This window comes from Anopheles funestus, chromosome 3RL, assembly GCF_943734845.2.
Source record: "Anopheles funestus chromosome 3RL, idAnoFuneDA-416_04, whole genome shotgun sequence".
In the NCBI taxonomy this organism is placed as follows: Eukaryota; Metazoa; Arthropoda; class Insecta; order Diptera; family Culicidae; genus Anopheles; species Anopheles funestus.
Genome location: NC_064599.1, coordinates 6,497,286 through 6,511,380, shown reverse-complemented (window position 1 = coordinate 6,511,380; position 14,095 = coordinate 6,497,286). Strand labels below are relative to the sequence as shown.

Here is a 14,095-nt window from a genome sequence, read left to right as displayed (position 1 = left end):
ATATACTTTTTTAACAAAACCTTTCACCGATTCAATCAATGAGCGATGAAAATTGACATTCCCGATAGCATTTGCTTTTGGAAGCAAATACTGTTTGCTATTTTTGCGCCATTTTACTTTAAACACAGTCGCATTCTTCTATCACGTACACTTACAAACAACGGGAGCGTACGCTGACACAACGCAAGCCGACGCTGGCAACAAATAAAACACGTTTAAAACCAAAAAAATCACTGTTTTGCATAACATAAACACAAGAATGGATATACTAACTATTGTTTTTATGGAATACGATCCTCGAGGATCACTTTTTTGCACCAAAAAGTGCAAAACTTTCTATGTACAAAGGAAGCACGCCGCTTTCCATAACCAATACGTCACGCTGTCAAATCGCTACTGATCTCGGCTTCTCCTTTTCTCATTACCGTTATCTTTTCTGCTTCGTTATCACGACACACCTACACAACTATAATTAGCGAAGCGGCCGCCCGATCATATCTCTCGCATCTTTTTTCCTTCTCACTCTCTTCGCCCCTCTCGATCAAATCCGAGTGTTTGGCGCGGCTAGAAGGATTTCTACTGCTACCAACATTCATACACATTTGCGTTCTTCGAGCTCCCCGCGCCCCCTGACCCACGTGCTGATCCCATGCTTCTTTCTTTCATATTACTTCTAAACGTAAAATGGAAGAAACAATGGAAAAGAATTACATCAAACAATGAAAGTAAACACAAAACTAAGGAACGAAACACAATCACATACACAGTGGTTAGTTTATTCTGGCATTGGTGTAGGATTGTTTTTTTATTTCCATTATTAACCAGGGGAAGGAAGTGTATAAAGTTTTCATTTTTAAAATTATGCGTATGTGAGGATGTGTTGTTGCACTGCTGTTTTTTACTCCTTTTTGTCTGTGTGTGTGTGTTGTATGGATGTTTTTTCTTCTGTTTTCCTTTGACACCTTGGCGTTAACATGCTTTATCTATTTGGTATGAATTGTTGTTTTCTTCATTTGAAACGGTTGTTTTGTTTGTTTTGTTTTTTAGCTATATCTGCTTTGCTTTGATAATTGTGTTGTCCGTGGTTTATAATGTTTTTGTTTTTGCTTACATTAATTTTTGCAATTTGCTTTCGCACGCGCACTTGGGTGTTTATTGCAATCGATGCCATCTGCTTTGCCTACTCGCTTTCTCGTTCACCTTATGTTCTTTACACTTTGAATGCCTTTCGTTTACACATCTTCAGTTAGCAGTTCCGTTTCAGCTACGTAGAGTAAGATTAATTAGTCAATCAAGTATGATCCCGCGAACAATACGCTTTGATATAGTTTTTTTTGTTGTTTTTAACGGTAATACTCTACACAATGCGGTTCTAAACTTTAACAATGTGCATACCGGGTGGAGGGAGGGTTTGCTTGTTAAGAAATGGGCAAGGGAAAAGGATGCTCCTAACGAGGGGATGCAGGACTTGGGGGCTATGACGGATTTTTGTCTTCTATTTCTTACCGGAAGAGAATGTTCAATTGATGTGTTTAGGCTAGCTGCTGTTTTGTAACTGATGCCGTATTTTTATAACTGCTTTACTTTTAGAACTACTCTGTTAGCGTTTTGTGTACCATTGGTAGGTTTAGCTTTATTTTAGCCATTGTTGTAAACTGATCTCCTCTTCCTGACACTTGCTTCGCTTCCTGTTTTAATTGTTTCCATATATTGTGTGGACCTGTTTCGCGTTGCGACGCGCAGCTGTTTCCTTTCACTTTCTTAATTGTAATTTAATTCGTCTTTTCTATATAAACAAGCGCATTAGTTTTTTTCCTTTTTCGTTTGTGTCTGTTAAGATTCATATAGTTTAGTGTTTTGCATCATGCTGCGATTCGCGATTCGGTCCGATCGATTCGAGATCCGACAATGTGAACAAAATATAAGTATAGGCTCATGTATGTGTGTTTTTCATATTATTAGTATGTGTGTATAATATATAATTTTACATCTGTTCTACGCACGATTTTAACAGTGAATGACGTTATTTTTTGTTAACGCATTTGCTTAACTTGCGCGCGTGGTTGAAATTCTTTTTATTGTTGTTGTGTGCATTTTAGTTGTCTTCTCTACAGAAATCGGCAAAATGAAAACCAATTGGTTTTGTTGATGTTGCTGTGTTTGCTTTTACGGCAGAATTAACCTTTCACAATTTTGTTCATTTTTGTTCTCTTTTTCTTCACCTTCATAACAGTAGCTCTCTTTTAAACAGTAGAAAATATTGTTCATTGTTAACATGCACGATTTCACTTTGCTTTATTCATACATTTCTTACACTTTTTTCCCCATGGTTGTCTATGTATCAGATCTTAGAAAATGTTTGCAACGTTTTCTATATTTTTTTTTTAATGTGTTATTTTTGTTTTGTTTACCTTTTTAGAACGTTACAACGTTCGGTTAGTTTTAATGATAACTTTGATTTCATAACTTACTGCGTTATTTTCCGTTTACGAATTCGGACAGAATAATGTTATTTCTGAGCATGGGGTTAATAGCTTGCCGCTATTATTAACAAGTTCTTTCGCATGGTTTTCGTTTCTTCCACATCTCGAATCATTCTATTCTAATCCTCCAGTTCTCTAGCAGCATACGGAGGAGTACAGTTTCTTTCTCGTGCCCATGGAGGAGTGTGCATGCAAGTAGAAGTATAATTGTGTTTTTTTGCAGATTTTTGCTATGTTACTTTTGTGCATATCACATTTGTTTTTGTTTTTCTTTTAAATGTTTTCCTTCGAATAGAGATTATCCTCTTCGTTCTCTTTTGTTTTTTTTTCTATCGTTAGGTTTGCTATAACAACATTAGACTAAAACTGAGAATTTCAACATCACTATTATAGGGTTTGCTAGCATTTTCCGGGACGTAGCGAACGGCCAATTAAATCTTCACTACATGTGCATCGTAGTGCAATGAGACGAAGAGGAGGGAGTGGGACGAAGAAAAGAGGAAACCATAAACCCTAAAAAACACGAACAAACAAACAAAAAAACACAAAACGAACAAAAAATATTATACTACTAATGATGATTCAAACATGCAAGAGAAGATAACGAAACACAGTAAAAGGTAAATAAATTGAAGTTAAAGATTATCACTAGAGGACAGAACACGAGAAGCCACGGTTTTGGTTGTGCTCATTTTCCTTCAAACACAAATTGAGATACTGTTGAGAAATGCGTTAAAGAGTACGTGTAAACGTTGTGTGCTTCGCGTGAGCTAAAGATTCTCTTTTTGTTTTGCTTTTACCACTCCCTCCTAACAGAACAAATAATCTATCTCACCTAACCTAAATTGCAGCATCTTTTGCTGCACCTGTGTTACTCAAAAACCGTATTTTACTGGCAGCGATTAGTAAATGAAAGAGAATTGTTACGCATTTTCTACTTCCACTTAACACGTTCTCGTCTTTCTTCTCTACTAGCTTCATTTAACATGTTTGTTGTTGCGTGTGTTCTAGGTGTAGTGTATAATATGTATATATTGTATAGTATATGTATATAGATATATCTTCTATATCCAAAGTTTCTGCTTACGTGCTAGTGCTACCATTGTTGGTGGTGTTATGTTCGTTCGATTGCTATCTTTTGCTATCCCGTTTTTCCAGCGTTAACCTATGTAATAGCGGCGTGGTGTATATCCACGATTCACCGATACCCTTGAAGTACTGCAAAATTAGGACGGAGAAAGAAAACGGTAATTAATGCAGATGATTGTTGAGAAAGTTACGCGTTTTTAATCTCCACCTCCTTACCTTCGTTTCCCATTCACCGAACGTTTCCTTTCGCTCTTTGGCTTCTTCGCGTTGCTTCTGTTCCACCTGAAACTTTGCATTCGTTGCCTTTTCGATGTCGTTCATCCTGTGTAGGAGAAGCCCAAAGTTAAGTAGAAACCATCACAAACAGTACAACAGCAATAGAAACTTACTTTAAACCGGCCGTTACTTCACGCCAAACTTTGCGTGATTCGTTCTCGTCCTGTTCGCCCACCGGGCGTACCTTTTTCTTGTAGATCGGTATGCTATTAACGTCGACGAACGTTTCAAACTTGGAGGGTTTACTGCCATCGTTGAATTTGTACTCCATTAGGCCGCTCCATTCACCGCTGATGCTGATGAAGGACTTCTTATCGTTCGGTCCATAGATCTGGCAAAGACAAACACAGATATAGTGTGTTCTACGACCGATGTTACCGTACGATTTCTTACCTCGCCCTGTATTCGATTCTTTTTGCCACCGTAGAATGGTTTCGTGATGAAGTCTATATCCGCCCGATAGCCCGTTTGTGGACAGGTGATGGTTATCGTACCACCGAGTTCAATCCACGGTATCGTTAGGATGGATCTAAAAAGGAAGAGAAGATGTTTAACAATCAGTTTATCTGTTTTGATGTTTACCAGGAAGGTTATACAGCTTAATGAAGACAAGAAACTGGTTTATATGCGAATGAATTTTAATGGAAAAATCATATAAAATAGAACTTTCTTGCTAACGTTAAGGGCATGCGAATCTAATTGAAAGGAAATAATAAAAAAAGTTGTCTTCTGATCCTATATTACACCTGAGCATATCGTTCTATTTGTCCCTTACCGTCCATAACCATTAGGAAACGTAACGATGTATTCCTCGTTGAGATCACACAGCGTCACCGTGCCCTGACCAATGTTGTGCACACCTATCGAAAGACCCAGAAACTTTGACTTTGTCCACACGTGCGCGGAAAAGCTGATCTTCTTGTTGTAATGTTCAGCATAGAACGCTGATACTGTGAAGGAAGAGAATACGCGACACGCAATAAATTAGTCTCGGGGGTTTCCATCTATTTATCTCCCAACGACCGAACGCATACTTGGCGGATGATGCGAGACCTGCTCGGCGATAAAGGTTAGTTGGTCCCTACGGCACCATGGCACCGGTCCATCTTGTACCTCCACGTTTGACGTCTCATCACCCGTTGCTAAAAGGAAGAGTTCAAACCAAATGTTCAAAACTGTTGGAAAATGGATTCCTCCCAAAACGGAAGCTACAACTTACGCAGCTCCGGAATGTCCCAGTGGCACTGGAATATTTCGCCCAGGATCGGATTGTACGGTTTCTTCGCGACAGAGCTCTTGCGTCCGGCATGGTACGCGCTTAGGTACCATCGGACGACCTGTACCATCCGTTCGCGCGGCTCTTTAAGATCCGCTATCCGTAGAAAGAGATCCGGATGGGCGAAATAGTCAGCGTACATCTCCAGCAGGGATCGCCGCTCGAGGATAAACGTCGGCAGGACAACCTTCGTCAGATCCATGCCGATCTTCACCTGGGACAGCAGATGCGTAACGACCGAACCGTGCGACTCCATCGACAGATCGTTGTCGGATTCGTCTTCGTATAAGGCATCATAGTCGAGGCTGCCATCGGTGCGGATCGGTAGTGCTTTCGAGTCGTACGATTTGCGAGGCACACCGGATGCGAGCGGAAGTGGATCGTGGAGCCCTGGTCGGGACACACCATCGCTACCGATACCGACGAGCGGGACGCTCTGTCCGGCTGATATGGACGTGGTGTTGGAGCTGACGAGACTGTCCTGCTTCTTCAGCGAGATGCTTGTGCTGTCCTCGGCCGATGCATAGTGTTCCTCCACCGACAAGCGGGCAGTGTGCTCGGATAGGGTTCGAGTATTGCTGGAGAGGGAGGATAAAAAAGGCAAAATTAATAAACATTTTAGAAATAAATCGATTGAACGTTTAGTAAGAATATTAGTTTCGCTACTTTTTCGCATGTTTTAAACTGGGGACTTTAATGGGTGTAACGGACCTGTGTTGTTTTTCAATATTAAACTTTCATCTTTAAATTATTCTTTCTGGACTATAAAAGTAACTTTTTTCAATATATAATATAACATATACTGAGCATTATTCATTGAATTTTCTTCTACCAGTTGTTGCACTGCATTGCATATAAAATTAAAGGCTTCTTCACAGCAGGATGTTGAACCTCATGCCACATCAGCCCGAGCATATGAATTGCCAATCATTCGAGCAATAAATTATAATCCGCTTGTATTTATCTGCCACTCGTGAGCTTCAATAATTGACCAAGATTGGCCCATAAACATTCTGCCAGTCCAGCCGAAAAGCACCAGCAGCAGCACCCAATGGCACGGGAAAGCCTTTGCGAATATTTTGCTGAAACATCAGCCACCGGGGGCCACGCAACCGACGTGGAGCGCGCAAATAAATAAATTTCAATCTGCATTGCTCCCGCCAGGGCGAAACGTGGCTTCCTCACCGCGACCGTGGCTGGTTCTGATTCGGCGATTAATGGGAGAAAATACATAATGCGCAAAACAAATAGGAAATCCAAGCGATTTTTTTTCTTCTTTCCGCTTCCAGTTCACCTTTCGGTCTCTAGACCCCGAAACCGACGAAGGATTTAGGAGGTCACCGGTTGTGCTCTTGGGTACTACTAAGTTACGTACGCTTTTCGTGGGGGGGGGGAAAAAGTGAGCAGTACGTACAGCGTACCAAAGAAAACAAAATCACAAACCATGAAGGAAACCCAGCGGGAAAGAAAAATGACCATTCTAACGCCGTTCCGAAACGGAAGCAGCTGCGAGTGTGCAACAAGAACAAACGTCCTGTGAAATGGTAAGAAAGGTACATAAACCGGAAGGAAGGTGGTCTCCACGTGTACGTGTACGGGTTTGCAAAACCGAATGACATTGCCAACGGGGTTTGACGGGAAGGATGGTGGTGTTTTTAGCCGTTCCTTTTTCTGCACGCAAGTGTACGAATTTTGGGGTAATGTACCTGCAGCAGAAAAGGAAGTAAAGCAAATCGATAACCTACCATCTTGTTCCTGTCGAGTGTGATTAGTGGTAAGGTAAACTGTCAGGAGCTGTGGTAAGGCGGGGTTTTTCTTACAGAAGCATTACTTTTATATGTTTCGTTTTTGCATTTATGGGTTGCGAAAGTAGCAATACTATTACGCCGTGGAAAGGATATAAAAATTACTAGCGAAGGCAATGGAGCAATGGATACCAGAGTTCGTGACGAATTGTAGTGCGACAGTGAAACGTGCCATATCTGCAGATACACTGAAAAGGAAAACCATTTCCAGGAAAGGAAAATGGATAATACGCATTTTGTTTACAGATTATTGAACTAGCAGATGACAACGATAGATCGATAAGTCTAGAGAATCAAATTAAACTTTACCAAAGAGAAGCTACTTCAGGGTGGACAAGTCATGAGACTAAATACCTGACAACCAAGCTTTGTATAGCTTTATATATAGCTTTTCTTTACAGTTTATATTAGAACCACGTAGGTGCCTAACGATCCATGAAAACGAAGGAGAATTCAACATTCTAACAAATGCTAAAATAACTTTCAATAGAATTGATTACATTGGAAAAGCGGATAAAACATTTCGTAAACCTTCGACTCCACGAAACGAGACGATGTTGGTTCAATAAATTTGATTATTGGACATCTTAGGCATTTCTAGTTTTACGTTCTAAATATGGCTACGCAGCCGAACCTTAAACCAACTTGCACAACAGATGGAAAACTGTTTCGTTCCGATGATAGTGGAATGATCAAAGCCGAATAAAGAAAGCGTTTTAGTTCAAGGCTTTACATTCACATCTAAAGGAGCTTCGAAAAGGAAAGCTTTTACCCAAGAAATTGTACAAGGTATCGATTTTTGTGACCAAATAAATTGGCAAACTATAAACAGATTAGATATTGAATACTTTTTACAGATTAGATATAGAAATTGATACTTAAAAAACCATCAAAAATACTCTCTATTGTGGTGTAAATCAACAAAAACACAAATGTTACGACTCATGAATGATAAAAATTGAGAGCTAAACAACTTTTTTTCTCTCTGCCTAAAGCCAATGCATCTGATCGGATAAATTGCACTTCACTGCAGTATGCTGTTGGTCTACACTATCGACAATGACCTTTTCAACAGACACGCCTCAAGATGAGCTCAACGAAAGCCACTCATTTCACACTTACCATACGAAAAGTGATCTCTTTTCCACCAACAACGGCTGCCAGTAACGGGTGAGTAATAAAATCACACAAACCAAAAAAAACGCTCCTCTACCCGTTGAAAAATGCACGCGAAAGATTGCCGTAAAATCGCAACCACCAAACATCACCAACCTCCCCCGGATTGCACAAACCACCCTGGGGGATGATGATGCGAAGCAAAGTAAACATCAAACCGTGTGTGTACATTGGTGTCTGTATGTTGCAATGGTGAGTGGAAAACGTTCTTAATATCTTAATCGAAACGTGAGGTGAGTGAAGAACGAAAAAACACGACACAGGGGGCCAACAACATTGGGAGCAAACTATAAATATATATATGCAACCACAGCTGACGGGAGATGGTAAAGGCATACACACGCGGCCATGGAGAGACTCCGCGTATTTCATCTACTCTCAGGATGGGAATATCGGCAATGGAAAACGTGCGAAATGGGGAACACATTTTCGCCACAAAACCAAACCAAGCGGGAGGTCAGTGGTTCGGTTGCCCAGTGAAAAAGGAAGCAAAAGGACGAAGGCGACTAGTTTATGGCGTCACACTGTCGTCATCATCCCTCGGCTGTAAGTGTGGTAGTAGTTTATCCACACCACTAACCCCTAGCACTAACGTTAGTAGGTAGATAAGAGTAGAAGGAAAATTGTTTCTCTAGAGCGAAAATTGCATACTAACACTATTTCAAAAGGAAAAAAAACCACCAGCTGACAATGTATGTATGTATGTATATAAATAATAATTCAATTTTTCACCATACTAAGAGGAAAAGGCCGCATTATCATTTGAAAGTGTGCGAACAGTTGCTTGCTGCGTTTGTAGCTGTAAAGGTTGCCACCAATTTCTCTTAAATTAAATCGAAAATTATAAGATAGAGAGCGAAAACTAAACATGACATTTGTCCATCCACTTTTTTCAAATGTGATTCTGAAACATTTACCTATCTGTGGCCACGGAGCTGGTGCGCCGAAAGGAAAATCGTTCTGCTAATGATTTGAACATGATGCTTCTTGTTTCTTTTTCTGCTTTTTCTTCTCTCGCTTTCTCTCTCTCTCTCTCTCCTTCTGTCTAGTTGTATTAGTTTTCCACGCTATTTTTCCACACCAAACAAAACACGAAAAGCGGGAGGACACGACACTAGTACGGGGCGGGCCGGGAAGCAAAATGCTTTTCCACCTTCTTCTTTTTTTGTTTGTTTAGTTTCGTTTACAAATGCTTCTCTCTTTTCTTCTCTTTTCACACACAAACACACGCGTTCTTATATTATAATATTGCTTTAGATTTTCACAGATCACATTTTGGTCGCTTCGTTTCGATTTTTACCACAATGGCGTACTATGGTGTAGGGTGCGCCGCCTCTGCCAGTCCCCTCTTCTTGCATCGTCCGTGAGTGAAAAAGGCTTTGGAGCTTTATTATCATCTTCTCCTCATCATCATCATCGTCGTCATCAGGCGTGTACCATACTAGAGGTCCCCGCTTACCATCCACAGTCTTGTCTCATATTTTGAGTAAATCACTTTCCGAATAAAATTTCCAATTTTCCACCGTCGCGAGAATGGCACAAGAAAACACACGAAATCGAGTTTCCCGGTTCGGGGGCAGAATAGCCACCCCAAAATTGGAAGAATTTGTTTTGTTTCGGGGGGGCGTCGGTGAAAAACCTTCTGCCTCTGCCTTTTGGGTGGAGGCCGCTCCACGCGGATTGTTGTTAAATTTTTAAGCACTTTCTAACGACTTTGAAACGCCTCGCTGGTTTGTGTTTTCCACTGCACGGGGTGGGGAGGACACTTCATTGGAAAACGGAAAATGTCTTCTTCTTATTCTTCACTAAACATCAAAACGCACAACAAAAAAGGAAACAGCCCCGGTGCATAAAGTTGTGGAAAGCGCTTAAGTACACTAACCGCTAAGTGGCACTAGGAATCGATAAGAATCTTGCAGACCCGGTGGTGAGGGTTGGATTTTTGCCTACTGCTGCACACTTATTGGAGTATTTTCTCGCTTTTGATTGCTTTGGGAAACCATACTGACGTCGACAGACAGAACCGATTGCTTAAGGGCTGATGATAGTACGTGGAGCAATAGCGCACTACCTAGAATAGTGTTTGTACAGTAAGGCATTTGTAGTGTGTGCGTGCGCTATTGTAAACGCTGTAAGGGTTGATGGGCATTCTGTGCGGTCTGCTCCGGTCAATGTTTCGGGCTACATTTTTCATCACATTTTCGGCCAGAAATGCCATCATTTCTTTGTGGCACAGCAGTGTTTGTAGACGGGGTCACATCATCTTGCATCTTGCTTGTTACAGGTTTCCAACTCGATGCTGTGATTAAATCCTTTCTTTTGTTTTGCTTGAACGGCTTCGGTTGCTGTTTGTGATTTAATTATTTACAAATATTTACTTTTTCACAATTGCACCCTTTCACACGAACATGGTAGAACTTTATCTAAACATACACAGACACACGGACTTTGGTACGATTCCCGACTGGAAGACATCGATTTGCAAGGAAGTTCACTTTTTCAAAACGCCGGACATACACTCACACACACACACATTAACTATCCTTTTAACTGGCACGCAATGCACAACACGAAAGAAAAACAGTTCGTTACCAGACATCCCCTAAAACAAGAGGTTGCCTCCCCCATTCCAACAAACGCGATGGGGGGATTGATCCTTTGGGTTCCCCGCTCCTTGTTTCGTTTATAAATGTGTATCGTGTTTGTATGCGTACGTGAACGCGCGCGCGTGTGTCTGTGTGCGGGGGGGTGGGCGTAGGGGGGTGGTGGTGGCCGAGAGGTGTCCCTTTGTGGAACACACTGGTCGATTTTTTTTATCCTGCCTTCTAAAACCCGCGCACGTGGAAGCAAGCGAAGCACGAGGCCAAGCTTCTGCCGATCGTCTGACTGGCACGCAAATACATTCGCATCGGGGCAGCCAAATGCAACCACCAACCGTGGGGCCCGAAGCACGTCGGTCAAACCCGGGTTCCGGATCGGGTTAGAATCGGTTTCGTTCTCTGCCCCGACGAGAGATTCGACGACGACGACGACGCGCCACACGCTCACTCTCTCAGAATGCGCTCGACTTTCACACGTGTGGGGTAAAAAAAAAGGGAAAACCTCTTTCTTCTACCGAATTCCCCCCTCTTCTGCTAGCTTCCTTTTTCATCCCCCTTCCCCAATGGCGCGTGAGTCAAAATGGGGAGTAAAAGTGGACCAACGTCACGCGATTCTGCATGCCGTTTGCCGCAGTTTGTGCGAAGATGCAATATACCAGCCCAGTCCGGACTTTTCCCATTGTTGTTTTATGGTTTTTGGTGGAAATGTGCAATACAGCCATTTCCATTTGCAATCTACCATCAATTCATCCGGTTTTTGGTCTCTTATCGGAACTGTTTGTCTGTCCTTTTGCAAGTGTCAACAACAGATTTAAATAAACAAATTGTTTTACACAAAACATGTTATTAAAAACAATCACATTTCCTCAATTTAATCTACGTTATTTATAGTGGAGCGCGTTTTGTATCCATCATCCCCCCTTTGCAAGAAATTGATGAATAATTTAATCCACACTTTGTGAGTGTTTCTGCTTGCTTAAAGTGTCTGCTCTCTTTAGGGTTTATTTATGCGTATTTTTACACCCGTTTGCTTTATTTTGTGTGTGTTTGTGTATGGCATCGTACACACGTGCTAGCTGATTTTGTTTAAAAGATTTGCATGCACGATTTGCGTGCTTTCAACATTTTGTTGCTTCACGCAAGCGAGAGTAAAAATGATATTTGCACAAATTGAAACATTATCAATTCGAAAAAAATGAAACAAAACGACAACAAATAAGATAGAACATAAAAAGTGGATTTAAGACCGTTGAATAATAGAAGATAACAAAGAAAGAAAGAAAGTCTTAATTAGAAAGAAAGAAACAAAAAATTAACAGATATCAAACAAATTCTTGCAATTATTTTACATTAAATACAGGAAATCTGCAATGAACTCTTTACTCATTTAGCTAAAGGATAAGTGATAAATTCGAGATAAATTAAACGTGTCATTCTGCAATTTTATGGCTTCCAATTTCCAATATTATAGAATATCGTTGATTGCATTGAGCCCCCTATTATTTGTCCCTAACCACCGAGGAACGAGGTCACTCTAGCCTGTGATGATGCATTTTGCATACGGCAATTAATAAATCGATGAGATCACCCGCTCGAACGGGAAACCAATGCCACCGGAGCGCCGGAAAATAAACGGGGTCTGCTAGAACGCAATGCATAACATTCACACATCGAGGGTATTACCAATTTCACAAATCGATAGCCATTCGGGTGACGATTAGTGGTACACCCAATTCAACCCAAAATGGATGTATTTTGCTTCGATGCGTCCTCCTCTATTTGGGTGATTTGAGCAGCAAAAAGGATGGGATGGTAAACGAAATTATCGAAAACGAAATTGATTGACAGGGGAGTTGGTGCCATCTGAACGAATAATGATTTATTAATTGGTGGTAAAGAATACGAGCAATCAACGTCACACGTACACACAGCATGAAGTGCTTTATTAGAATAATATTTGCACCTTTGCGACAAGCACTCAGATGTATAAACAATAAATATAATTTCATTACAAGGGAAGGAAAACAGCTCTTCATTGCTTTTCGCGTCCACCCATTACATTTTGCTGGCTAGCGTAACAACGTAAAGTAATCTAATAATGTACCAAATTAACTTTGTTCCCGGATCAAATAACTCATTAATAATAAACCATCTTTATAATTAAATCTTGCTCTCGGGGCAGAAGGCACGACGAGCAGCGAACCCAACACTGGTAACTGGCTCATTTTCCGACGGTTGCAACACTCCATTCACTCAGAAGCTTTTTTGGTTAACCACACGAAACTCGATTGCAAGTAGTACACCACTTTCGGGAAGTTTATTTGCCCGAATCGGTTCTAAATGATGACAGAATCAGACTTTGGCTAACCACCTCTACATCCTTGACAGATTGTGGCGTCGGTTGAAACTTCCATTTGATTATAATTCCCATTTGGGATGCCGAGAGACACACACGGAGAGAAATGTGTTAAGAGAAGAAGCGAAAGAAAGAGAGCAAAACACGTGCTTGTGATGCTGAAAGGGATATATCCGTTCTTGCATACTGACAGGAAAGTTGGCGCAATGTGGATATAACCACTACCAATGTAGGCTCAGGTCAAGGGTGTTAAAACCTTGGGAGTCTTTTACTCATCTCAAGCAATGTTTTCAGCAGTCTAAAAGCCGGCTGGAAGTCAAAAGGCCCATACCTTATTGTGGGTAGTGTGAAGTTGGCAATACTTACCTTGTCGGTGTGTTTAATTGACTAGAGGTAAACGGGGAATCGTTCGCATCGAAGAAGTCGTCCTCGCCCTCCGAGCTTGAGTAGGACGTTTCCGGCACTGTGGAGAAGGTATGGATCGGTTCGGTTATCATGACGATGCCCGGATGTCGCCTGCGCCGCCGTCGCCGCCGGTTGCGCTTCACCGTCAATGCATGCCGCGCGAAAACCAGCAGTAACACTATGACCAGCGCCGCCAGAAAGCCGCACAGCAGTACACATGTGCACTCCAACTTTTACGCGCTCGTCCCAACGGGTCGCACACACCACACACAGCGCAAAGCGCAAGCACCAGCACCGTTTGCCGTTTTTGCCAAGAGATGGTTCCTACAACTACCGCTTTTCGTACGATGCGATTTGGGGAGCTATTTTCTTGGCCTTGCTGGACGTTTTTTTAATTTTTAAATTACTATTCGATATCACTCAAACGACCAGGTGGTAACAGAGTAAGCACATTGGACGGCCAGGCAAACAAAAACCTTTCTACACACTACGCTACAAAACGGTCAGCTACGGGAGACAGTCACAACAGCTTCAACAGTATTGCACGAGCAAAGATCTCTCCGTTCCTAAGAAGCATCCCTTCCTAGCCGCGATTCCTTCCCAACAATGTCCGCAACCACTCTCATCTG

General features: G+C 41.6%; 2 protein-coding genes across 3 annotated transcripts in view; both read right to left on the bottom strand.

The window, feature by feature from the left end:
- Positions 1 to 647, bottom strand: part of LOC125772266 (mediator of RNA polymerase II transcription subunit 13) — an 85,167-nt gene extending 84,520 nt beyond the window's left edge. Inside the window, exon 1 of the mRNA XM_049443778.1 lies at positions 274 to 647. The gene's annotated coding sequence lies outside the window, so the exon portion shown is untranslated. The remainder of the gene's footprint in view (positions 1 to 273) is intronic.
- Positions 648 to 770: 123 nt separating this feature from the next.
- The window catches only part of LOC125772272 (oxysterol-binding protein-related protein 9), a 37,249-nt gene continuing 23,924 nt past the window's right edge, over positions 771 to 14,095 (bottom strand). For both annotated transcript variants that reach the window (XM_049443807.1, XM_049443808.1), the window contains exons 8-15: positions 13,428 to 13,524; positions 5,068 to 5,702; positions 4,883 to 4,990; positions 4,624 to 4,798; positions 4,242 to 4,377; positions 3,962 to 4,179; positions 3,789 to 3,894; positions 771 to 3,701 (exon numbers count right to left, since the gene is read on the bottom strand). In XM_049443807.1, coding sequence (XP_049299764.1) covers positions 3,615 to 3,701; positions 3,789 to 3,894; positions 3,962 to 4,179; positions 4,242 to 4,377; positions 4,624 to 4,798; positions 4,883 to 4,990; positions 5,068 to 5,702; positions 13,428 to 13,524 — 1,562 coding nt within the window. In that variant the 3' untranslated portion in view covers positions 771 to 3,614. The remainder of the gene's footprint in view (positions 3,702 to 3,788; positions 3,895 to 3,961; positions 4,180 to 4,241; positions 4,378 to 4,623; positions 4,799 to 4,882; positions 4,991 to 5,067; positions 5,703 to 13,427; positions 13,525 to 14,095) is intronic.